The 20,733-nt window shown below is 40.5% G+C and overlaps 1 protein-coding gene across 1 annotated transcript in view; it reads left to right on the plus strand.

Annotated features, from left to right (window-relative positions):
* Window positions 1–20,733, plus strand: part of osbpl10a (oxysterol binding protein-like 10a) — a 95,458-nt gene that overhangs the window by 48,731 nt on the left and 25,994 nt on the right. Inside the window, exons 6-7 of the mRNA XM_085346116.1 lie at window positions 12,605–12,845; window positions 17,787–17,917. Coding sequence (XP_085202242.1) covers window positions 12,605–12,845; window positions 17,787–17,917 — 372 coding nt within the window. The remainder of the gene's footprint in view (window positions 1–12,604; window positions 12,846–17,786; window positions 17,918–20,733) is intronic.

The following is a 20,733-nucleotide window of genomic DNA, read 5'->3' on the forward strand; positions in this document are numbered from 1 at the left end:
GGGATAAGAAGACAATCTTTGACCTGTGGATTTCTGAGCTTTGTACCAGAATGACAAAGACAGTTCATTTACTGTCTTCTTTGAGCTGGGACAAAGGAGCTTTATGTGACGCCTACCAAAGAGGAGATGTTTTGTTTTGTTTTTTTGCCTAATAACTTGTCGTGTAATTGACATTTCACTGGAGCATCTGTTAACCTTGAGTCACTGTGCCGCCCAACACTAAACGGTGTATTAAAGCCTGCCGTTTAACTCAACAGTTTCTCCTGCATGCGAGTCTGAAGGCACTCTTTGGAGGAGCATCAATGTTTCATGTGGAGATCTTTCTTTTAAGCCTTACTTGCTCGCTGAAGACCTGGCTGACTTCGACTTGTTAAATTCCCCATTCAAGATGCGCCACGCTGTGCGTCTGTCTCCCCATGCTAAGAATATCACGCCTAAAGGATTCACTCTGTGACAGAAAAAGAAGCTAGTGATCAGTATGAGTGCAGGATCATTTCTCACCTCTCAGGAGCAGAGTGTCTCTCCTCAGAATGAACCAGGGACAGTTTGAGTAAATAACAAGCAGATGGTGTGATCATTAAGCAAAACAAACATTCCTCTGGTGCCCGCCTTTCCTCCACAGACAGAAAACAAGGCCCTCTGTGATGCATGATTCATCCTCTGTAAGGCTTCACATTCTTTTGGTCCGGAAGAATTAGGTTGCTTCTTTCTGTGACCTGATTCATATCTACCATTATTTAGCTCCTCTCCATCTCTCTTCATGTCTTCTCTTCCACTTCTCCTCCTGCCTTCCCTTCTTCCTCTTGTCATTTGTTGTTTTCCAGCCTTTATTCGTAACAGGCCAGTACACTGGAGCTGATAGTACAGGAGTCTGCTTGTGCTGTGATTTATACACAACTACACACTGTAGAGGCCAGAAAGCTGCTGCATGCTGATTACATAGTGGATTTATGATCAAACAGCAGCATCTGGGATGTTTTGTTGTACATCCAATTTATTTTCTGGTTACTACAGCTGATAATATTCATAAACACCACTCTTTTGCTTCCTGTAAGGCTCTCTATCACAGCTTTTTCCAATGTGAATCACGCTTGGATTGGTCCTTTACCTGGAACTAGTTTGAAGTGGGAGACCTTACCAGGGGCAAATTGCCCCTGACCTTGTAGATGCAATGTTCACTAAGGCACACAAACCCTTTCTCACAAGCTATCCAAACCTTCCTGGACCCTTTGTTGAATCATGAATTAATTGTGAGCACATTTTGCGGAAGATGAGTTCAGTTTCACAGGCCTGATAATAAATCACTTAAATAAAACCTGTGTTACAAAGTGAAGTAGGCTAAATAATCTCACAAAGCCTGAGAACAGCTGAGAAATCATTGACATCTTTTAGCTTGAAAATTGTTATAAAGCCATTTCTTTGGGACTCCAGTGAACCACGGGAAGAGCCGTCATCCACAAATGGAGAAAACTTGTGACAGTGGTGAACTTTCCCAGGAGTGGCCAACCTACCAAACTCATCTCATCAATGACTAATCCAGGAGCTCACAAAAGAACGCAGAATAACATCGGCAGGCCTCGCATGCGTCAGCTAAGGATTAGAATTTATGATTCAACAATAAGAAAGCGAGTGGGCTAAAAATAGCGTCCATGGAAAAGTTTGTATTTGCCAAAAAAGTCTTGATGGTTCCCAAGACTTTTGGAAAAATATTCTGTGGTCTGATGAGACCCAAGCTGAATGTTTTGGCAGGTTTGAACAGTACTAACAAAGAACATTATACTAACAGTCAAACATGGTGGTGGTAGTGTGATGGTGTGGGGCTGCTTCTGGACCTTCTGCTGTCTACCAAGAAATCCTGAAGGAGACTATCCAACCATCAGTCTGTACACTGAAGCTCAACGGTGCTTGGGTTATGCAGCACAACAATAATGTAAAACACACCAACAAGTAGGGCTGGGCTATATCATACTGTTCACGGTAATACCGGTGTAATTTTGGGCAATGATAGGAAAATGAAATATCGCAATAGAATATGAGTAAAACGTGCATGTGCAGTGCCTATGTTTATATACGCACATGGCGGCGACGCAGAATGAGAAGAGCGAATTGGTTTGTAAAAATGCTGCAACTTCCGTGGTGTGGAACTGGTTTAGCTTTCGTCCGTCAGATACACAACAAAGCACTATTTTTGGTATGCTAGCGGGCCGTCGTTATTACCGTGTTGTTTGGAAAATACGGCACACTTAAAATCAATCCTTTTGATTTTTCTGAAAATCGACAGTATGAATTCTGGTTGTGTTTGCTGACCTCGAAACGATTTTACATGGTACACGGCGCTCGAAAATCTGTCAAATGTTTTAGTACGACTTTGCTAAGCTACGAAGCCGCACCGCTTGATGGATTGACGGAGCATTACGGCTATTGCAGGCAGGAGCCTCGCGGAGTGATACGTACTGGGCTTCAACATAATATTACCGTATTGTGTGTGTATAACCTCTTTAAGTTTTGTGGATCTTGTACATGCTTATATGGATATGTCGGCCAATTCCACTGGAAATGCCTTTTGGTTAAACTGTCAGCAAGGAATTTGCACTGTTACGTTTTTACAGTGGGGCAAAAAAGTATTTAGTCAGCCACCGATTGTGCACGTTCCCCCACTTAAAATGATGACAGAGGTCAGTAATTTGCACCAGAGGTACACTTCAACTGTGAGAGACAGAATGTGAAAAAAAAATCCATGAATTCACATGGTAGGATTTGTAAAGAATTTATTCGTAAATCAGGGTAGAAAATAAGTATTTGGTCACCTCAAACATGGAAAATCTCTGGCTCTCACAGACCTGTAACGTCTTCTGTAAGACGCTTTTCTGTCCCCCACTCGTTACCTGTATGAATGGCACCTGTTTGAACTCATCATCTGTATAAAAGACACCTGTCCACAGCCTCAAACAGTCAGACTCCAAACTCCGCCATGGCCAAGACCAAAGAGCTTTCGAAGGACACCCGGAAAAGTATTGTAGACCTGCACCAGACTGGGAAGAGTGAATCTACAATAGGCAAGCAGCTTGGTGTGAAAAAATCAACTGTGGGAGCAATCATCAGAAAATGGAAGACATACAAGACCACTGATAATCTCCCACGATCTGGGGCTCCACGCAAGATCTCATCCCGTGGGGTCAAAATGATCATGAGAACGGTGAGCAAAGATCCCAGAACCACACGGGGGGACCTGGTGAATGACCTGCAGAGAGCTGGGACCAAAGTAACAAAGGTCACCATCAGTAACACACTACAACGGCAGGGAATCAAATCCCGCAGTGCCAGACGTGTTCCGCTGCTGAAGCCAGTGCATGTCCAGGCCCGTCTGAAGTTTGCCAGAGAGCACATGGATGATACAGCAGAGGATTGGGAGAATGTCATGTGGTCAGATGAAACCAAAGTAGAACTTTTTGGTATAAACTTAACTCGTCGTGTTTGGAGGAAGAAGAATACTGAGTTGCATCCCAAGAACACCATACCTACTGTGAAGCATGGGGGTGGAAACATCATGCTATGGGGCTGTTTTTCTGCCAAGGGGACAGGACGACTGATCCGTGTTAAGGACAGAATGAATGGGGCCATGTATCGTGAGATTTTGAGCCAAAACCTCCTTCCATCAGTGAGAACTTTGAAGATGAAACGAGGCTGGGTCTTCCAACATGACAATGATCCAAAACACACCGCCCGGGCAACAAAGGAGTGGCTCCGTAAGAAGCATTTGAAAGTCCTGGAGTGGCCTAGCCAGTCTCCAGACCTCAACCCCATAGAAAATCTGTGGCGGGAGTTGAAAGTCCGTGTTGCTCGGCGACAGCCCCAAAACATCACTGCTCTCGAGAAGATCTGCATGGAGGAATGGGCCAAAATACCAGCTACTGTGTGTGCAAACCTGGTAAAGACCTATAGTAAACATTTGACCTCTGTTATTGCCAACAAAGGTTATGTTACAAAGTATTGAGTTGTATTTTTGTTATTGACCAAATACTTATTTTCCACCCTGATTTACAAATAAATTCTTTACAAATCCTACCATGTGAATTCATGGATTTTTTTTTCACGTTCTGTCTCTCACAGTTGAAGTGTACCTCTGGTGCAAATTACTGACCTCTGTCATCATTTTAGGTGGGGGAACTTGCACAATCGGTGGCTGACTAAATACTTTTTTGCCCCACTGTATATAACTTTAATACACATAAAAAACAGCTGCTTGTTTAAGTGAAAATGCATTGATGGGGTTTTTTGCACTAATAAAGTTGTGGAGTTGTAAAGTATTTTGTCTAGTGTCAATTATATCGTCAGTTATATCGTTATCGCAAATTTTCAAATGTATATCGTGATAAATATTTTTGGTCATATCGCCCTGCTCTACCAGTGGACTAGTCAACCTCCGGACTCAGAGAAGACTGAAATTCTTTGGCTTTGCAAAAATCTATGTCTAATATTAAAAGTTGTTTGATCTGAGACATGTAAGAGTGCAGAAAATAAGAAGTCAAGAATGGGGCAAATGCTTTTTCACAACACTTTCTGTGCCTGAGAGATTCACCCCTACAGTGCGTGGATGCACCTTGTGATCACTGAATGTGAATGCTGTTTGTTCCAGAGATGAGATCATTTGTACCTTGTGAAATTGCAGGTCAGTTCAAAGGCAGAGTTGGCTGCTGTAAATTGGCAGTGTTGTGCTGAATTCATGAAAGGACAAACAGATGGCTCATTTCTGTTTGGTTTTCTACTAATTCCATATTATTATGTTCGCCAGTTGTTATCATAGTTTGAATATTTATGTGGACACATTTCATATATCAGAACCTGGTTATTACAGTGACTCTGATATTATCCAAATCACTGTGATGAATAAAAAGTAAAATAGTGTCATTCAAGCAGTATTTTCATATGTTTGAATATTGAGGTTATTTGTGCTTTATAACCACACAAACACATACACGTTGCTATACATGCCATATTATACTGTCATTCATTACACATTTGAAATCTAAACAATTAATGCCTCTAACATAACCTATTTAAATAAACTTACTAATAATCTGCTGTAAATGTGCGTTTTAAATATGATTCTTAAAACGTCTCAGTGCTGGGGAGCTTCTGTGTCTGGTCAGTTTCTCAGTACAGTTCAGTATTTTCTAAAAATCTTTATCACGCTGACAGCAGTAATTGCTATCCTGATGTATCGACGAGGTTTCAGTTGAATGTTTGGGCCATTGTCACGTTGTCACCTTCCATCCATCTGTCCCTTTGCTGAATGCGTGACGGTGGCAGTCAGACCACATAACCGTCTCTCCAAAGCCAGCTTGTCACAGCTGGCTGATGTGAACTCATCAAACGCCTCGGCTGTCGGTGCAGCAGCACCACTGGGCACTTACACTGCCGTGGTAGAGCTGGATCATTGGGGTTATGCTATTTCTGGAAGCATCGCTGGTCCTCTTGGCTCCTGAGAGCACTCTGTCTGTCTGTCTGTCTGTTTCTGTGTGTGGCGGGGGAAGCTGCCATTATTGAAAGCTCTCTGATTTTTATTTTTTTATTTTTTTTTATTTTTTACCTGCTTTTAAAAGTTAATAAACATATCAACTTTGATGCTATTTACATACAGAAAGCAGTGGTTGTTGAAATAAATTTTTTTCTTTTTAAATTTCCCTTTTGTGAAATTTGTGAAAATAATTAATTATTTGAGTGGGCCTCGAAGGTGACCACTAACACTAGCAGACATTTGAGAAATATTTGAGACATTTAAGTTTTCTACTTTGCTTTTTATAACTTCATCATGCTGTGTCAGATATTCTGATATATTTAAACATTATTTCACCCTGTGGTCTATTTTTTCTCTTTAAATTTTTCCTTTATCTGCTTTTATCGTATTTTCCTTGTGTGTAAACAGGTCTTTTTTCTTCTTTTTTTTTTACCTAAAGAAATGTGGCTGCATTTTTTCCTGTGGACAATAAAACCCAGTGAGCTGTGTTATTTTTGAGCATGGTATGCTTTTTCTGAGTTACTTTAGGTTCCATAGCAACACATTTGCTCTCCAGCTTCATTGCCACCTCCTAAAGGCCCCTCTAGTGAATGTAGACCCTCAGGCATGTTCGGCTTTCTGGCATTATTAGTGCAACACAGATGTAATTACGCCTCCAAACCTCTGCTTTTCTGCCATGCTGCATATGTGCTGAGCATTCATCTTTTGTATCATATCGAATGTTTGGGCTAAAGCCGAAACCAAACAAAATGCAGGCTGTGTCTGTTTCCTGATGGACAGAAATCGTAGTTTTCTTTATAACAACACTGCTGTTAGCTCAGAATCAGATCAGATACAAATGAGAGACAGACAGTTGGCTTTGCTCTGCTGGCCATTATGTCATCCAGCATATGCTGATCATAGATTATCCACTTCCATGATACATGTTAGCTGATGAGCAGCAAAAAAAAGGAAATGCAAAAAATTTCAAAGACATCAGGTTAAATGAGTGATGTCATTAAACAGACCGTTGATGCTTTCTCTGCGAAAAATAAAACATTAAAAGTCTTTTTTTTTTCTCTCAAAAAGGAAACGAAATAGCCACAGTAACTTTTTTCACTTGCAGTTATTATTTTCATGTTTTGCTTTTTAATGGAGTAGGAAAGATCCTAAGTCTTCCTTAAAGAAATAAAATGACAGTGGTGTGCACCTCTTGACAGTTTTTGCACTGCTGCTCCCGTTCAGACCGATGTGCGCATCTGTGACTTCAACGCAGAGAAACAAACATCAACTTCTGTGTCAAACTAATGTGACTTCCATGTTGAGGATCATCACTGCGATGGTGATTGTATCAAAGCACCAGATCACGAGCATGACGGGGAACCTGCTTTCAACCATCAGCTTTTGAGCTGCCATATTAAAAAGCCATTGTTTAGAAAATGTTTTCAGCTGCGTCTTTTTTCTAATTGATTCTAGCTGGGGACACAAATCCACTTTGGGGTTGCATCAGGAAGGACATCTGGGGTAAAACTCCAAATCAAACACGTGAAGCTACCCGCTGTGGTGACCACAGGTTAAGGGAGCAGCTCAAAGTAGGTTTTATTTGGTACAACGAGTCTATCAATTATCGCTCTGGACTCTCAATTTAACACTGAAAGATTTGGATGTCTGAGCTCTGGAAGCACATCTGGTGACCTGCAGGTAGATGGCTTATGTTTTATTCACAGCTTTTCATAGACAAAGTCTATACACAACAATCCAAACCAGCGCACATCCTCTTTTTCTTTGTCACATATAATCAGCATGCTCTGAATTAAAACACCTTGCTCTGCTTGCCAACATAATCTTTGGCTGCTGTACACAACTGAAGATTTTAAAGAATGAGAGAAATGAAAGGGAACATTACCACAAATTTTAGATATAATATTAACAGAAACTTGCTCTGTCAAAAAACAAAAAGTCAATATTTGTGGAATGATTCACCTAAATTTAACTGTTGATATTCATATTCATCATGTTCATAGGGCCACTGCACCAGATCCTTACCTCCTGCAAATACTTACTAATAATAGGACTTAGTTGAAAATGTTTTCTAGATAGTGGAAGTTTTAAAATATAATATCTAAAAAAGACTCCTTCCTTCATCCCTTGAAATACCCTTAAATGTGGCATCATTTTCATCAAAAAGTGGAACATGTTTGATTTTTAATTAGATGAAATCACCCAATTTAAGTTTAAGAGTCAGTGTTTTGACATGTGCAAGTACATGTGGCAGAAAGAGACTTCCACTGAGTGCATAAATGGCATAAATCACTTTATGATTTCACTTGATATTATCGAGCATGCTTGCGCTCATGCTAAAACAGACTGGTCATGTTGAACTCACCACTTATACAGGAAAAATGTCAACCATGATATTGTGGTATGAGGATTTCTGTCACAAGGTAATGTAGAAAAGCCTTAAATAATGCCCTGTAATTACAGTAATGTGTCACAGAGTGTGACAGCGTGAAGGATTTTAGCTGGAAAATAAAATAAAATCCTGTTTCAAGTAAAAGAGTAAGTTGTGATTGTTTGACAGACACAGTGAAGCAGAGATGATATCAGTGATACCATACACTAAGAATCTATTTATAACAAGCATTCAATAGATGACACCCTTCTCCCCAAGAACTTCAGCATAGCTGAATAATTGGAAAACGACTGTGCATTTTCAGGATGAAATTCCTTCCTGTGAATCTCTTTGCCACATCGTCCTCACTGCAACAGCTTTTCAGTGACTCCAGAATAGCTCTGTGTACTGATGCATGGAGACAGATGTGCTGTAGAAGTGTACGCAGAGGACGAGTGTTTGTGAAGCCATTCAATATTAATGAATACAACATTTCCAGCGTGATAAACAACCCAGATTCATTAGCCCTGAGAAGCTTATTACACTGGAAGCGAGAAGCGGTTAGTCTTTTTTCTTTTGTGATGCATTTAGACTCTGATAGGTGACTCATACAGAGATAATTTCAGTAAGTAAGAAATACTCGGTGTGTCTGTGGGAGCACGGAGGAGAACCTTTCTGCTTTGACGAGTTTTTGCAGTTTCTTGTTTTGGCACTCTCGTCTTGGAGCAGGTTGTGTGGATTGCTTGTTTCCAGTAGTCAAGACTGAGGTTATACCACTAGAATTAATGCTAAGTGGTATCACCACCAACATGCCAGTAAAGTTGTTGTATAAGATGATGAAAGATGAGTCACATTCATTTCTGTTTCTTTATGCGTGCACTTGACATTTTTGGTTTGGTTTGTGAACATAACCTGTGCAAACAGACTTCAAATACTGTCCTCAGTTAATCCAACATGATAACATTTAAAGATGCTGCAAGCCATTTTCTAAAAGTGTGCATTAGAGTGTCTCTAATGCTCAAAAGTAAGCTTTAATGTGGCCTGTAGCCCAAAAGTGATGCTAGGATCCTGCTCGGTGTTTAAAGAAACAAACAAACTGATCTTACTTTTAAAGATTTGCTCTTTCCACAGTGAGTCAGCACAGCTGGAACTAAATAGCTCGGCAATTCAGGAGTCAGTTGTCCGCTCTAGGATGAAGATACATTCTCTCTTAAACTTATTCCCTCATTCTATGCTTTTAGGTTTAAAGGTCCCTAAAATGCAAAAACAGGTCAATAGTTCAACAGTATTGACTGTTAAGATGGACAATTTCCTAATTTCTTTTTCTTAATCAAACATTAGTTAAAAAGCAGCAAATTGAGCATGAATTGTTGATACAGGCTAAATACACGTCACAATTAACTGCAGCATCTATTTTAAATGCAGCTTTGTTTCATTTAAAATTGTTGCTTCAAAAATCAGATCCAGGTCTGCAACCAATCACAGTCGCAGTGTTCAAAGTTACTTTGATACATCAAGGTGGTGATAAAATGGCAGAGGTGGATTCAGTCTGCTGTCAGTCAGCGACTAAATTGGTCAAGTTGACAATTACATGCAATCTGTTTGTGATAATGTGGTGATTAAATGTGCCGTCTACACGGACGTTAACATGGACTGCTTACATTCAGAGTGTAGAAAGAACTTCATATATCTGAATTAGAAATTCCTCCACAAATAGTGATGTAGTTGCTGCAGGGCTGTACCTGCAGAATAGCGTAGGTGCCCATAGGTGCCGTCCTGCTTTTACTCCAGTTTGACTGAGTTATTAATGAATGGCAGAGTAGAGATTTAGTTTTAAGAAAGAGAATAAAAATGTCAAATATTATCAGCACGTTTTCATCAAGTGCCTCAAAAAGTAACAATCTGTACATTAAAATATGTGTGAAGTACAGTCCTGATCAAAAGTTTAAGACCGCTTGAGAAATGGCAAAAAATCATATTTTGGATCTTAACAAGGTTCCAAGTAGTTTCAATATGCAACAAGAAGAAATGGGAGTGACACAAATACAAAAAATTTTTGAGCATACAATTTATTGAAAACAACGGTTAAACTGAAACAGGCTGTTTTACAGCTGATCATAAGTTTGCCTTTATAAACCCAAATCTGTGCAAAAATGTGGATTCATTGTCATTTTCTGTCAGGTAGTCACACTGTCATGATGTTCTAATAGCAAAGGCAAAAAAACGTTTCCTCTTTGAATGTTGTTGGGTTGTTGAACTGCATAAGCGAGGTCTCTCACAGCACTAGAGATGGACCGATCCGATATTACGTATCGGTATCGGTCCGATACTGACCTAAATTACTGGATCGGATATCGGAGAAAAATAAAAAATGTAATCCGATCCATTAAATATCACGAAAGCACCTCACAAAACTTGCAACACGCCGTAACTCGCCTCAGAACGTTAGCACGTCGGAGCAATATGCATCACGTGATAGAGCGGCTGTGGCATGCGGGACCTGTCGGTGATCTGGATAGCATTTGGAGCTTCGCTAGCAACCTGGCATTTCATCTCCGACAAAGTTATCCCGAGAGAAGTAAAGCAAGTGTGTAAGTCCATCTCTGAATGTTTGTAAAGCATTCCCACGTTAAGCTTAACGAGCGACTGCCTCTCGCTCTCCGGCTGCTACTTCAATCGTGAAACTGCTTAAATGATCAGCTGATCGGCTTTTCTGTAGCGAGTCTCTCTTGTTTGTTTTTGGCCCACTTTGCACCAGAAAGAGGAAACCAGCGGCTGAACAACAGCAGCACGTTTAAGCTTGATAAGCTGTTGTTAGAATTTATTTAATATTACTTTCTACACCAGGATCGTTTTCTACGTAGCTGACGCTGGTAACTGTGCAGGGGCGGATCTAGCAAAGTTTAGCCAGGGGGGCCGATAGGGCATTAACTGGGAAAAGGGGGCACAAAGACATACTTTTCTTTCTTATTCTCATTTAAAATGTCGAGCTTTTAATAAATAATTATCTGACACCCAAAGTTTTAATTTGATGTAAAACGAATAGAAGTCAATTACTGTATATAGTGACTATTAAGTCTAATATATATACCCTAGTAAGCTATAGTACTTTTTCCTTTGGGAAGGTACCATCTGTGCAGTCTGCAATTTTGTTGAAGAAAGATGTTGAATCTATTTAATATTTCTTGAAAAATAATTGATTTCTGTGCATTTTTTTTTCACACTGCATCAAATTAAGGTTGATTATGTCGATTAAGCATCATGAGGTGGCGCGTGAGGGGTGGTTCCCTATTTTTTATTTATTTATTTTTGTTGTTGCTGGGAGTTGGAACCCTATTAGTTAGGTTGCTTAATATTTACGCTAAGTACTCTTTAAAATACCAGAATAGGGAGGATGGTGTAGGTTTAAGTTTATTAGATTGATCAGTATTGCTGAACTATGAAATATTTTTTTTGTATACAGGTATAACAGAATAGCTTTAGTGTAGTTGTTGTTTTAAACTTGAGTATGAACTTGCAGACTTGCAAAATGCAGCAAGATATTTTAAAAAACAGTTTTGTTGATTAAAAAACACTATATCGGATTCATATCGGTATCGGCAGATATCCAAATTTATGATATCGGTATCGGTATCGGACATAAAAAAGTGGTATCGTGCCATCTCTACACAGCACGCCATCACTGCTGAGGTGGGACGCAGTAAGACAGTCATTCGGAATTTCTTAAATGATCCTGAGGGTTATGGCACAAAAAGGTCAAGTGGAAGACCAAACAAATTTCACCAGTACCGAGCTGGAGGATCCAGTTGGCTGTCCGTCAAGACGCTGGACGATCCTTGACCCAAATTAAGGCCGTTACTGGTGCCGACTGCAGCGCCATAATCATCAGACTGAGACTGAAAGGCTTCAAAAACAAAAAACGTCTTCAAAGGCCTTGTCTCCTTGATCAACGGAACTTCAGGAGGTGCAGGGGTGTCAAACGGCCGCACGCTTAGTCCAGATGTTGCAACATACCTCATGACTGAGAGGGTCCCTCGTCTGTGTGGTAACAACTGGATTTTTCAACGGAACAATGCTACAGTACACAATGCCAGCAGGAAAAGGCACTTCTTCCAGGAGAATAACATCACTCTTTTGGACCAATCTGTGTGTTCCCCTGATCTAAATTCAGTTGAGAACCTTTTGGGATGGATGGCAAGGGAAGTTTACAAAAAATAGACAACAGTTGCAGACAGTAGATGCCCTTCATGCAGCCGTCTTCACCACTTGGAGAAATGTTCCCACTCATGTAAACGCTTGCATCAAGCATGCCACAGTGAATTTTTGAAGTGATCAACAATAACGGTGGAGCTACTCATTACTGAGTTCATGTTTGGGACTTTTTTTGAGGTGTGGTCCTAAACTTTTGATGAGCTGTAAAACAGCCTGTTTCAGTCTAAGTGTTGTTTTCAATAAATTGCATGCTCAAATAATATTTTGTCTCATTCACATTTCTTCCTGTTTTATGTTGAAGCTCTACTTTGAACCTTGTAAAGATCCAACCATGCAAACTATGATTTTTTGCCATTTTTCATCTGGTCTTAAACTTTTGATTGGGGCTGTATTACAGTGGGCGTAATTTCAGTTTATATGCACCCAAATTGGAAATTATAGTAACGTGACGGTTGATTGTATGATTATTTTTATTAATGTCATGTCTCACTGTGCATCCACAGGTTATGTCCCAAGCAGAGGGCCAACAGAAGAACCTTGTCCAGTCCATCGACTCCCTGCCCACCAAAGGGCCGCTCTCCTGTCTGGATCAGGACCTGCTCCTGCTCAAAGCTACGTCGGCTGCCACACTGAGCTGCCTGGGCGAGTGCCTGAACATCCTCCAACAGACTCAGAGCCGCAGCCAGGTTCCACCTCAGTCCCAGGTCTCCCAGCGCAACCACGCCTCCCAAGGAGCACCCTCCGGTGAGTCCGCCACGGGTCCCGTTCCAGTGCTTCTGCTGGAGCCCCCGACCCCTTCATGCCCCACATCCCCCTTGTCTTTTCAGTCTCCATCTCCCGAACCCAGCGGCAAGGCCCAGCTGTGTCAGCTAGACTGCGCCTCTTGTCCCTGCCTGATGGGTGCCATGAACTTAAACCTTTCCAGCAATTGTTGTTGAATGTTGCATTTGTGTGTTAAATTGTTGTCTTTTCTCATAAGCGTTGTTCTGTATCGCTTCCATTCATTTTTATGTCTTCTTCAATGTCCTCAGTTGCATTGAAATGCCAGCAGTCCTCAGAATGGTCGTGCCAAGTAAACGCATGAAGGAGCGCGTATGGCAATGATTTTAACAGAAAGTATTGTTTACAGAGCTGGTGCAGACATTTCAGATTGTCACCCTATATGCATGTGAGGGGAAAAAATCAGGGTGTATGTGTGAATGAAACCTTATACTATGCACTTCAACATCTCAAAGGTTCAAGTCTTTGCCAAAGGAATCCACACTGGTGCCTATATTGTTAGACCTCTGCCATGTTTAACCCTCTTTGTGCCAGATCATAATGGATCCAATAAAGTTGTTTCTATTTAAAACCATTTACAGACTGAGGGTGGTTATATGGGTATATAATAATAAAAATAAATAAAATAAAAATAAAAATGCCAACGGAAAGGATAAAGGAGGATGAAGGATGAAGGAAATTGAAGTCCATCAAATGTAGGAGTCTAATCCTATTTTCCAAGCAAAGAGGAATATTTGTAATCTATTTATACTTTCTGGGTTTCTATAAAACAATAGCATGATAAAGGTTTTCTCCAGGAGAGGAGAGGGGTTGATGTAAAGTAATACTCCTCTAAAAACCTGTTGAGTACCAAACAGTCGTTGCCCCTAGGATTGGGGAAAAAAAGAACAACAAGTGGCAGTGGCAGATGTATTCTGTTTGCAGTCACAGCAGGATGGATCACACCAACTATTCATAAGCTAGGGCACAATCTGGGGATACACTTCTGTCGACAAATCAACAGTTCCTTCCTATTATTGGCAATTGGCTGCTAATATGCCACTAAAAATACATCTGTGTTGAAATATTGCCTTGGAGGTACTGCATTTGGCAGTTTATTGGTAAAAGAAATATTACTGGAAATAAAAATAAGTAAAATTATGCTGTAGACGTGTTTGGGGAGGGTTTATGCTGTTTTGTAAGACTAAAGATTTAAATCACAGACAATTAGCATGAATTAGTTTTTCTTTGAAAGGTTGCTTGTGGTAAACCGAAGGTGTGTTTAGAAAGAACGCGAGTTTAAGTTGACCGCTGGGCCTTTAGAGGAGTTCATAGTGGCTACATTTATGTGTAAAATGATCTCTCAGAGCAGGAAGCTCTCACACTGAAGGAGTAGAGTGCTGTCCAATACAGCTCTTGCTAGTAATGAATAGAGGCTTTAACTGCTTTAGCACAAGCGAGAGGGATGTGAAGCAGACAAGCTGAGATGATATTCATTCCTGCTTTTAGAAAAAAAAAAAATAAATCCATAAACTGAATGTGGATACTGAAGAGTTGAATATTTTTAGCTTCTAGGGATTTTGAAATCTGCTGTAACTGCTGTAAATCTGAACCGCTTTCCTCCTGCGAGCAAACTGTAACATTTTCCGATCCATCATTTACGCCCTGTGGATTATTCATCGGAGTGTTTGAGCCATAAAGTTGTTTTCCCACTTGTACCTGTAACTTTGGGAAGGTCGTTTGGGTTTGGATCGCATCCTGAATCTTCCAGTCCTCACAGTTTGTTGGTCTTCTTTTTGCGCCAGCATTCACCTTGCCCTGTACCTGTTCGTCAGACAGGGGGTGGTGTGGAGTGGGACCACCGGGCCGCAAGTACAGACCTCTTTCCTTCCGCATCCTGGCTGATAAGTCCCGCGGGGGTCCAGCTGCTCCCTGCTTCCGGCATGTACCCGCCACACCTCAGTGAGGAGTTCGTTTTTGTTTTTGTTAGGATCCTCGGTCGTTAGCATAGCTTGGCTCTCAAGCATGGATGGCTACCTGAGTATCTTGTTAAAAAGCAGCTGATAAAGGGAGTGGCTGGCTGGTTGAATGGTATTGTTATGCCCACAGACCAAAGCATTGCCACTGCATGGGCAAGATAACTCTTGCAGAGAGCCAAGCATGAGGTTGGACTGAGTTTGGCTGGCACGTTTGTCCCTCCAGGCTTCCGTACTTTTAAACCAAACCAAAGCAACTTGCTTTTGAGTCACAAACCCAACATAAACCTGCCAGTCACACACCAGACAGCATTATTATCGGCTGATATCACAGAGGATCTTTGCTGCTTGCTCTAGCACTTTCTGGATCCCCTCCTTTCCGCTGCTCAGTCAGTGTCATAAAGAGCTTGAAGCCCCACCCACCCTACTCCTCTTTCCCCTGCACACAAGCAGCATTTTCCTTTAAGGAACTGAAAATCCATAAAGGAAATTTCCAAACCTTTGCGAACCAGTCCCCTTCAAGCTTAGCAAAAAAACACACCAGTCCATCTAAATATAAGTGAGAGCTGAAAGTCTTATTTAAAAGAGGTGAAAGGGGGAACTTGTAGGGGGAAATTCTGATGTGACAACATCATTGGGAAGTCTGAATTGATGTCACGGCCCAGAAATGGAAGATAAAGCCATTGGAAACATCTTCTGCATGAATGTTTGTGTCGCCACTGTTTGATCTCTGATAACACACCTGCATGCCTCTCTCCAATGGCCCGCGACATGCCCCAGCTCACCGAGTAGCTCTGCTTCTGGTGCTTCATTGTGACATCTTGGAGAAAGTATTTAATTGTAAAAACCCATTAATGAAGGAAAAAAAACACAAAACTTCAGAAGTTTTAAATGAATAATTAATTACGTTAAAATTGAATTCTGATAAAAGCCATCGCCATCTTCAATAACCTTTTCAAAAAGTGCACACACAAAAACACTCAATTTCACTTTATTCACAGCTCAATAACAAATCTTGCCCTCAGGCAGAGCTGGCTGCCCTTATGTCTCCGGTTTACAGGAGCCAGGTATCACTGGAGGTAGTTTCTTCGCACTTTCAGGTTCCTGCCAGTCAAACTGTTCAGTTGACCAAAGCAGAACCTGGCCTGAGGGCTATTTCAGCACTTTTTCCAGAGACAGACCCTCTGGGCCCAGCAGAATGCCAACCTGTATCAGCACAGTTAGCTTCTCACTAATGGATATCAAAGAGCAGCCTCTTGGTGCATTAGATATTTAACCTAATTTTAGTGCAGAGAGTGGATATGAGAAGGATCTCTGGTGTTGCACCATTAACAGTACTTTGAAATGGGATCCATTTCTCTGCTGTGTATTAGCAGCTTTTAACAATTGAATCACGCAGCTTAAAAATTGATCATTTTTATTTTACTGATAAAGACACTTAGGCCTTCATCAAATACTGGGTTGCTCGAGGACTGCATTGGAAGCCCTTCAAAAGTAGCGACTCTATTTAAAGTCTGAGGATGTAGTTTGGACGTTTCGGCACACATCCAGTGAGGAGTCTCGTTGTGATCGAACCTTTGACTCCTGTCGTGATTTTGAGGACTTTTCACCTGCATCTGCGCCAGCTGTTTAAAATAAAACCCTGCTTTATTTTTCCATTTACGTTGAGAACTTGATTCGACCTTGATCTAACCCAGCTTCTAGGTGTGAGTACCATAGACGTGCAGATAAACAAACTGCAGTAAATAAATGTAAATCCACCCTGTAGGAGCACGGCATCTTTTGTTGCCTGCTGACACGTCTGGTAAATAAGTGGACCGAACATTCTCAGAGTTGACTTTGAGTTTTATCTGCATGAAAAAAAACCAAACCATAAAAAAAAACCTACAAGTTCGCAAATTAATTAAAGGATTCAGGCCAGAGTAAATGAAGTGTAGGTGAGAAAATGTCCTGTTTAATCAGCTGTTTCGCTTCAGTTTTTCTGCCTTTCCCCCTGCTTCTTAGATAAAAATACCTAAGGTGTCATTAATGCTGAAAATAAATAAGGAACACGTTGCCTTGTGAGCTCCTAACTTGTTCACATTAGCTCAGAAACTAATATTTTGAGAGACTGAAATGAGCCTTGTTATATTTTACTGCCTTCATTTTGTTTGTTGGTGCAGGTTTGGCTTCTGCTTTTGGTTTACCTGCAAGTCTTTTTCATGTACTCCAGTTTGGGAACCACTAAATTATTTTGCTTCGGAAAGCAGGATTTGATTAAATTACAATGAAGCAGGTGCTGATGTAACATTTAAAGACGATGCATGAAAATACTGATTTTAAATCAAATCAGCGCCCATTTAATCTCAAGCATCCATGTTGTACTTATTTGTGTACAATGTGTGCAGGTGTGGCTGCTTTTTAATTAAAGTTTCTTAACATTTTGAACGAGTTAGAAAATCCCTAAAAATGGGTCAGTTCTGACAACGCTGACATTTAACAACTGCGCCTTCAACAAAAGATCCTTGAGTTGGATGATCATCTCTGACAGCAAAAGCCCAGAAGGTGAAGACAGTAAAGGTTGAGCATTTTTGGGTATGATTTATTATTAAATGCACAATCGCTGCAGTAAGTGGAAAGAAATTGGTTGATTGATTTCTTTTCTTCTTCTTTATTGAGCCTTTGATCTTTTTGGGACGGGAATCAAATTTAATCTCCATTCTAGTCGCTTCTGTATGTTTGATCATGTGAATCAATACAAGGCAGGCTATAACACTGAACAAATATTAAATTCGCGTAGATTCATGCAAGGACACACATGCACACACCTTCCTGGTTTGTCACTTCCATCAGTCACACACACACCTTTATATTGAATGTCACATATATATATAAAAAGGAGAGGCTAATCTTGGTTTTCACCCTGATCCCTCTTTGATTCTTTCAACAACAATAACTTGTCGTTTTTCAGATGGTGCTCCTGTGTGGACTGTACCAAAGTCGCCCTCGGGGGAGCAACTGAAGAACGGGGGTCTGACTCCTTTGCAGTCAACCGAGCCCTCCCCGGCCCTCAGGAAAAGGATTCTGCCCCATGGTGCTGAGGTGAGAAACATCACGTCACGCTGTCAATTATCGCGTCAGTATTCGGCCCATCTCTCTGACCTCTGCTAGCTTGGCTTGGATGCTAAAGGGCTGCACAAACAGTCTGTATGATTTCTAACTGCAGTGTGTTTCATTCAGATCACTGTACAGCTGCTTGTTGATAGGATTTGGTTGGATGGGTACAAAGAAAATCAATTTACATTTGCTCCTTTGGCCCTAAAGTTCAGGCTTATCATGCAAAGTGAATTTTAGTGTATTTTTTCGTCCTTTGCTGCATATTGCATTTATTGGATTGTGTGCGTGTAGCTATGAGCAGGAAGCACAGTGAGCATGGCATACAGCAAAGGTCACTTCCTGTAATTAAACTGTAAAAAAAAATACATCTACAGGGTATCATATTCCACTGCTATGCTCTGCTTCATGTTCCTGAATCACATTCAGTTTTATTGCAAAGTTTTGAGGAGTTTGACCTGGATAACAGAGACACTAGAAAAAGAAAGCAAAGGCAGGTACTGCGAGTTAAGAAGCTTGTGTGAAATTTTGTTAATTTTATTGAAAGTGTGAACAGGTTTTTTTTTGTTTTTTTTTTTTTGTATTGAAAGAAATGAAAAGAAAGCAGCAGAGTGCAGGGATGTGCAAACTACTAGCATGGAGGGCACAGAAAATATATCTGTAACACTTGGAGTCATGTGGTTAACTTTATGCTAAAATAATGTGCAGTGTCAGTGGAGCAGGTGCCTTGATATGGTGTGAACAGATTTAAAAGATGGATATAGATTTCTCACGTGACATTGTGTGCACATTACTCAAGAAATGTCCAACATAATGGATGTGATACAACCACTTATTGGTTGGGAAAAATGTGTTTTCCAAGAGTGGCTGGCAGTGATTCCTGAAGGTTTCTGGCTCTTGTTGGTTGAAATAGGATGCAAAAAACAGATAATGCACCACAAACCTCCTAATAATTGCTTTGAATGCTAGCATATTCCCACAGTTGCATGTATTTTTTTAATGTAAACACTCCATCAATTACTAAGACTGTACCAATATCCTAAAGTGGTCACAAGGAGGTTTTTGCCTATGTGACTCAGGCTCAGCAGCCACTTGCAACCACTCAGGGAATACTAATTGTTCTCCCACAACTGGTGGTTGCCAGAAGGTTTTAGACCAGTCTCTAGTGGTTAGTTCTGGTCTCTTTCATATCTGTTAGGGTCTGCTCAGACTATGATGTAAGTAGTTAATGTGCATTTCTGTGTATTTGCAGCGCTGCAGATTAGTTTATCACCAACAGATTTTCTGTAATTTCTGACTTGAAGCCTTTTAATCTCAAACTTGTAGCAAACTGGTTGCAGACTAACTCAGTTTTGATGCCATTTTATTGCTGTGTTGATGCACCAAAGTTGCTTTGAAGACCGTCTCTGCAAACCTGGTCCATGTGTTTGAAACAACCATTTCAAAGGCAACGAGATAACAAATTCATTGCACAAGGTTGCAGGTATTTTGGTCCTGCCATGGTCACAAACTGTTGTTGAGGTAATTGGCGACCGCTTAAGTGACCGTAGCGTTGTCTATGATGTGAGTAAACGCTTTCCTGATGACTATATGGTTTCCATTGCTAGTTTCGTGTCTTATTCAAAACAACATCATGTTTATTTTGTAAATTGCGGTTGCCAATAGAGTCAAAAAGAAGGATAAAACAGAGTTTGGCTTACCTGTTGCTTGACCTTTTAATATTTAATGGTGATGATGCAGTGCAACCTCATGTGTTAACTAGCTGAGCCTTTTTTCTTTATCTTAGCCTTGTTGACCTATCAAATTATGAAGCCAGTTTTAATTCTGCAAACACTTAAGTTAATTTTAAGGGGATATTTGATTGATTTCCTTTTTTTCTCCAAGTTTCTTTTTATAAGCTTTTCTTTATTGAACTTGAATAAATAAAGACAAAGCTTATGTAAACAAAAACACTCTGTGGCATTAAATATGCAACAAAGTCTCAAGTGGTTGATGTCAGGCCTTCTTGAAGTTGCCAAAAGATGCATTTTTTTCATGTTCATTGTTATGAAAACTTTGCCTTTTAGTGCTTTGTAAGCTGAAATTACTTGCTGTGGTGATGATAGATACAAATACAAAATATACTTAAGCTGAAACTCAGGGGCCAGTGGCCTCACTTGAGAATTTCTGCCACACTCTATCGTGTTTGCTCTTCCTGGCTGGAAGGGGGAGCACTCCACTCATCTGACAATTTTAAAAGAAGTGCTGTCAAATAAGTGGGTCACACAGTGTACTGAGCCAATCCCTTGAGGAATGTGTGTCTGGACCAACCTGTTTCAGTACCAAGAAATGGAGGGGGCAGGGGGCAGGTGACTGTGACGTAAATGCAGTGAGAGTCTGGTGGAGAGAAAGAGGGGACACTGGAGTGAGATATTAGCGCATCAGTTTCTGTAATTTAGTTAAAACATTGACTTTTAACAACAAGTTCCACCCAAAATAAATCATTTTAATTTGCTTATATTTGCTGTGAACCCCTTAATGTTTTATTTATGCAAATTCTTTTATTATCACTAAAGTTAAAGCAACAAGTTCCACTGGTAGTTACGAGAATGACCATAGACAAAAGCAAAAGCTGTTTTCCCCATTTTCTCTTCATTGATTTCATTTTAAATTCCTTGTAATGCCATTCGTGGAATGTCAGAATGTTTCTCTTGCACACCCACAAACTACACCCTTTTTGGCTCCTACCTCAAAGCACACTGTGTTCTGTTGATCTTATGTGCTGCACAATAATGTTTAATATTTAGTATTTACTGTCATATTCC

This window comes from Diplotaxodon limnothrissa, linkage group LG22, assembly GCF_057381915.1.
Source record: "Diplotaxodon limnothrissa isolate DT_005_m linkage group LG22, D_limnothrissa_male_GT1.1, whole genome shotgun sequence".
Classification (NCBI taxonomy): domain Eukaryota; kingdom Metazoa; phylum Chordata; class Actinopteri; order Cichliformes; family Cichlidae; genus Diplotaxodon; species Diplotaxodon limnothrissa.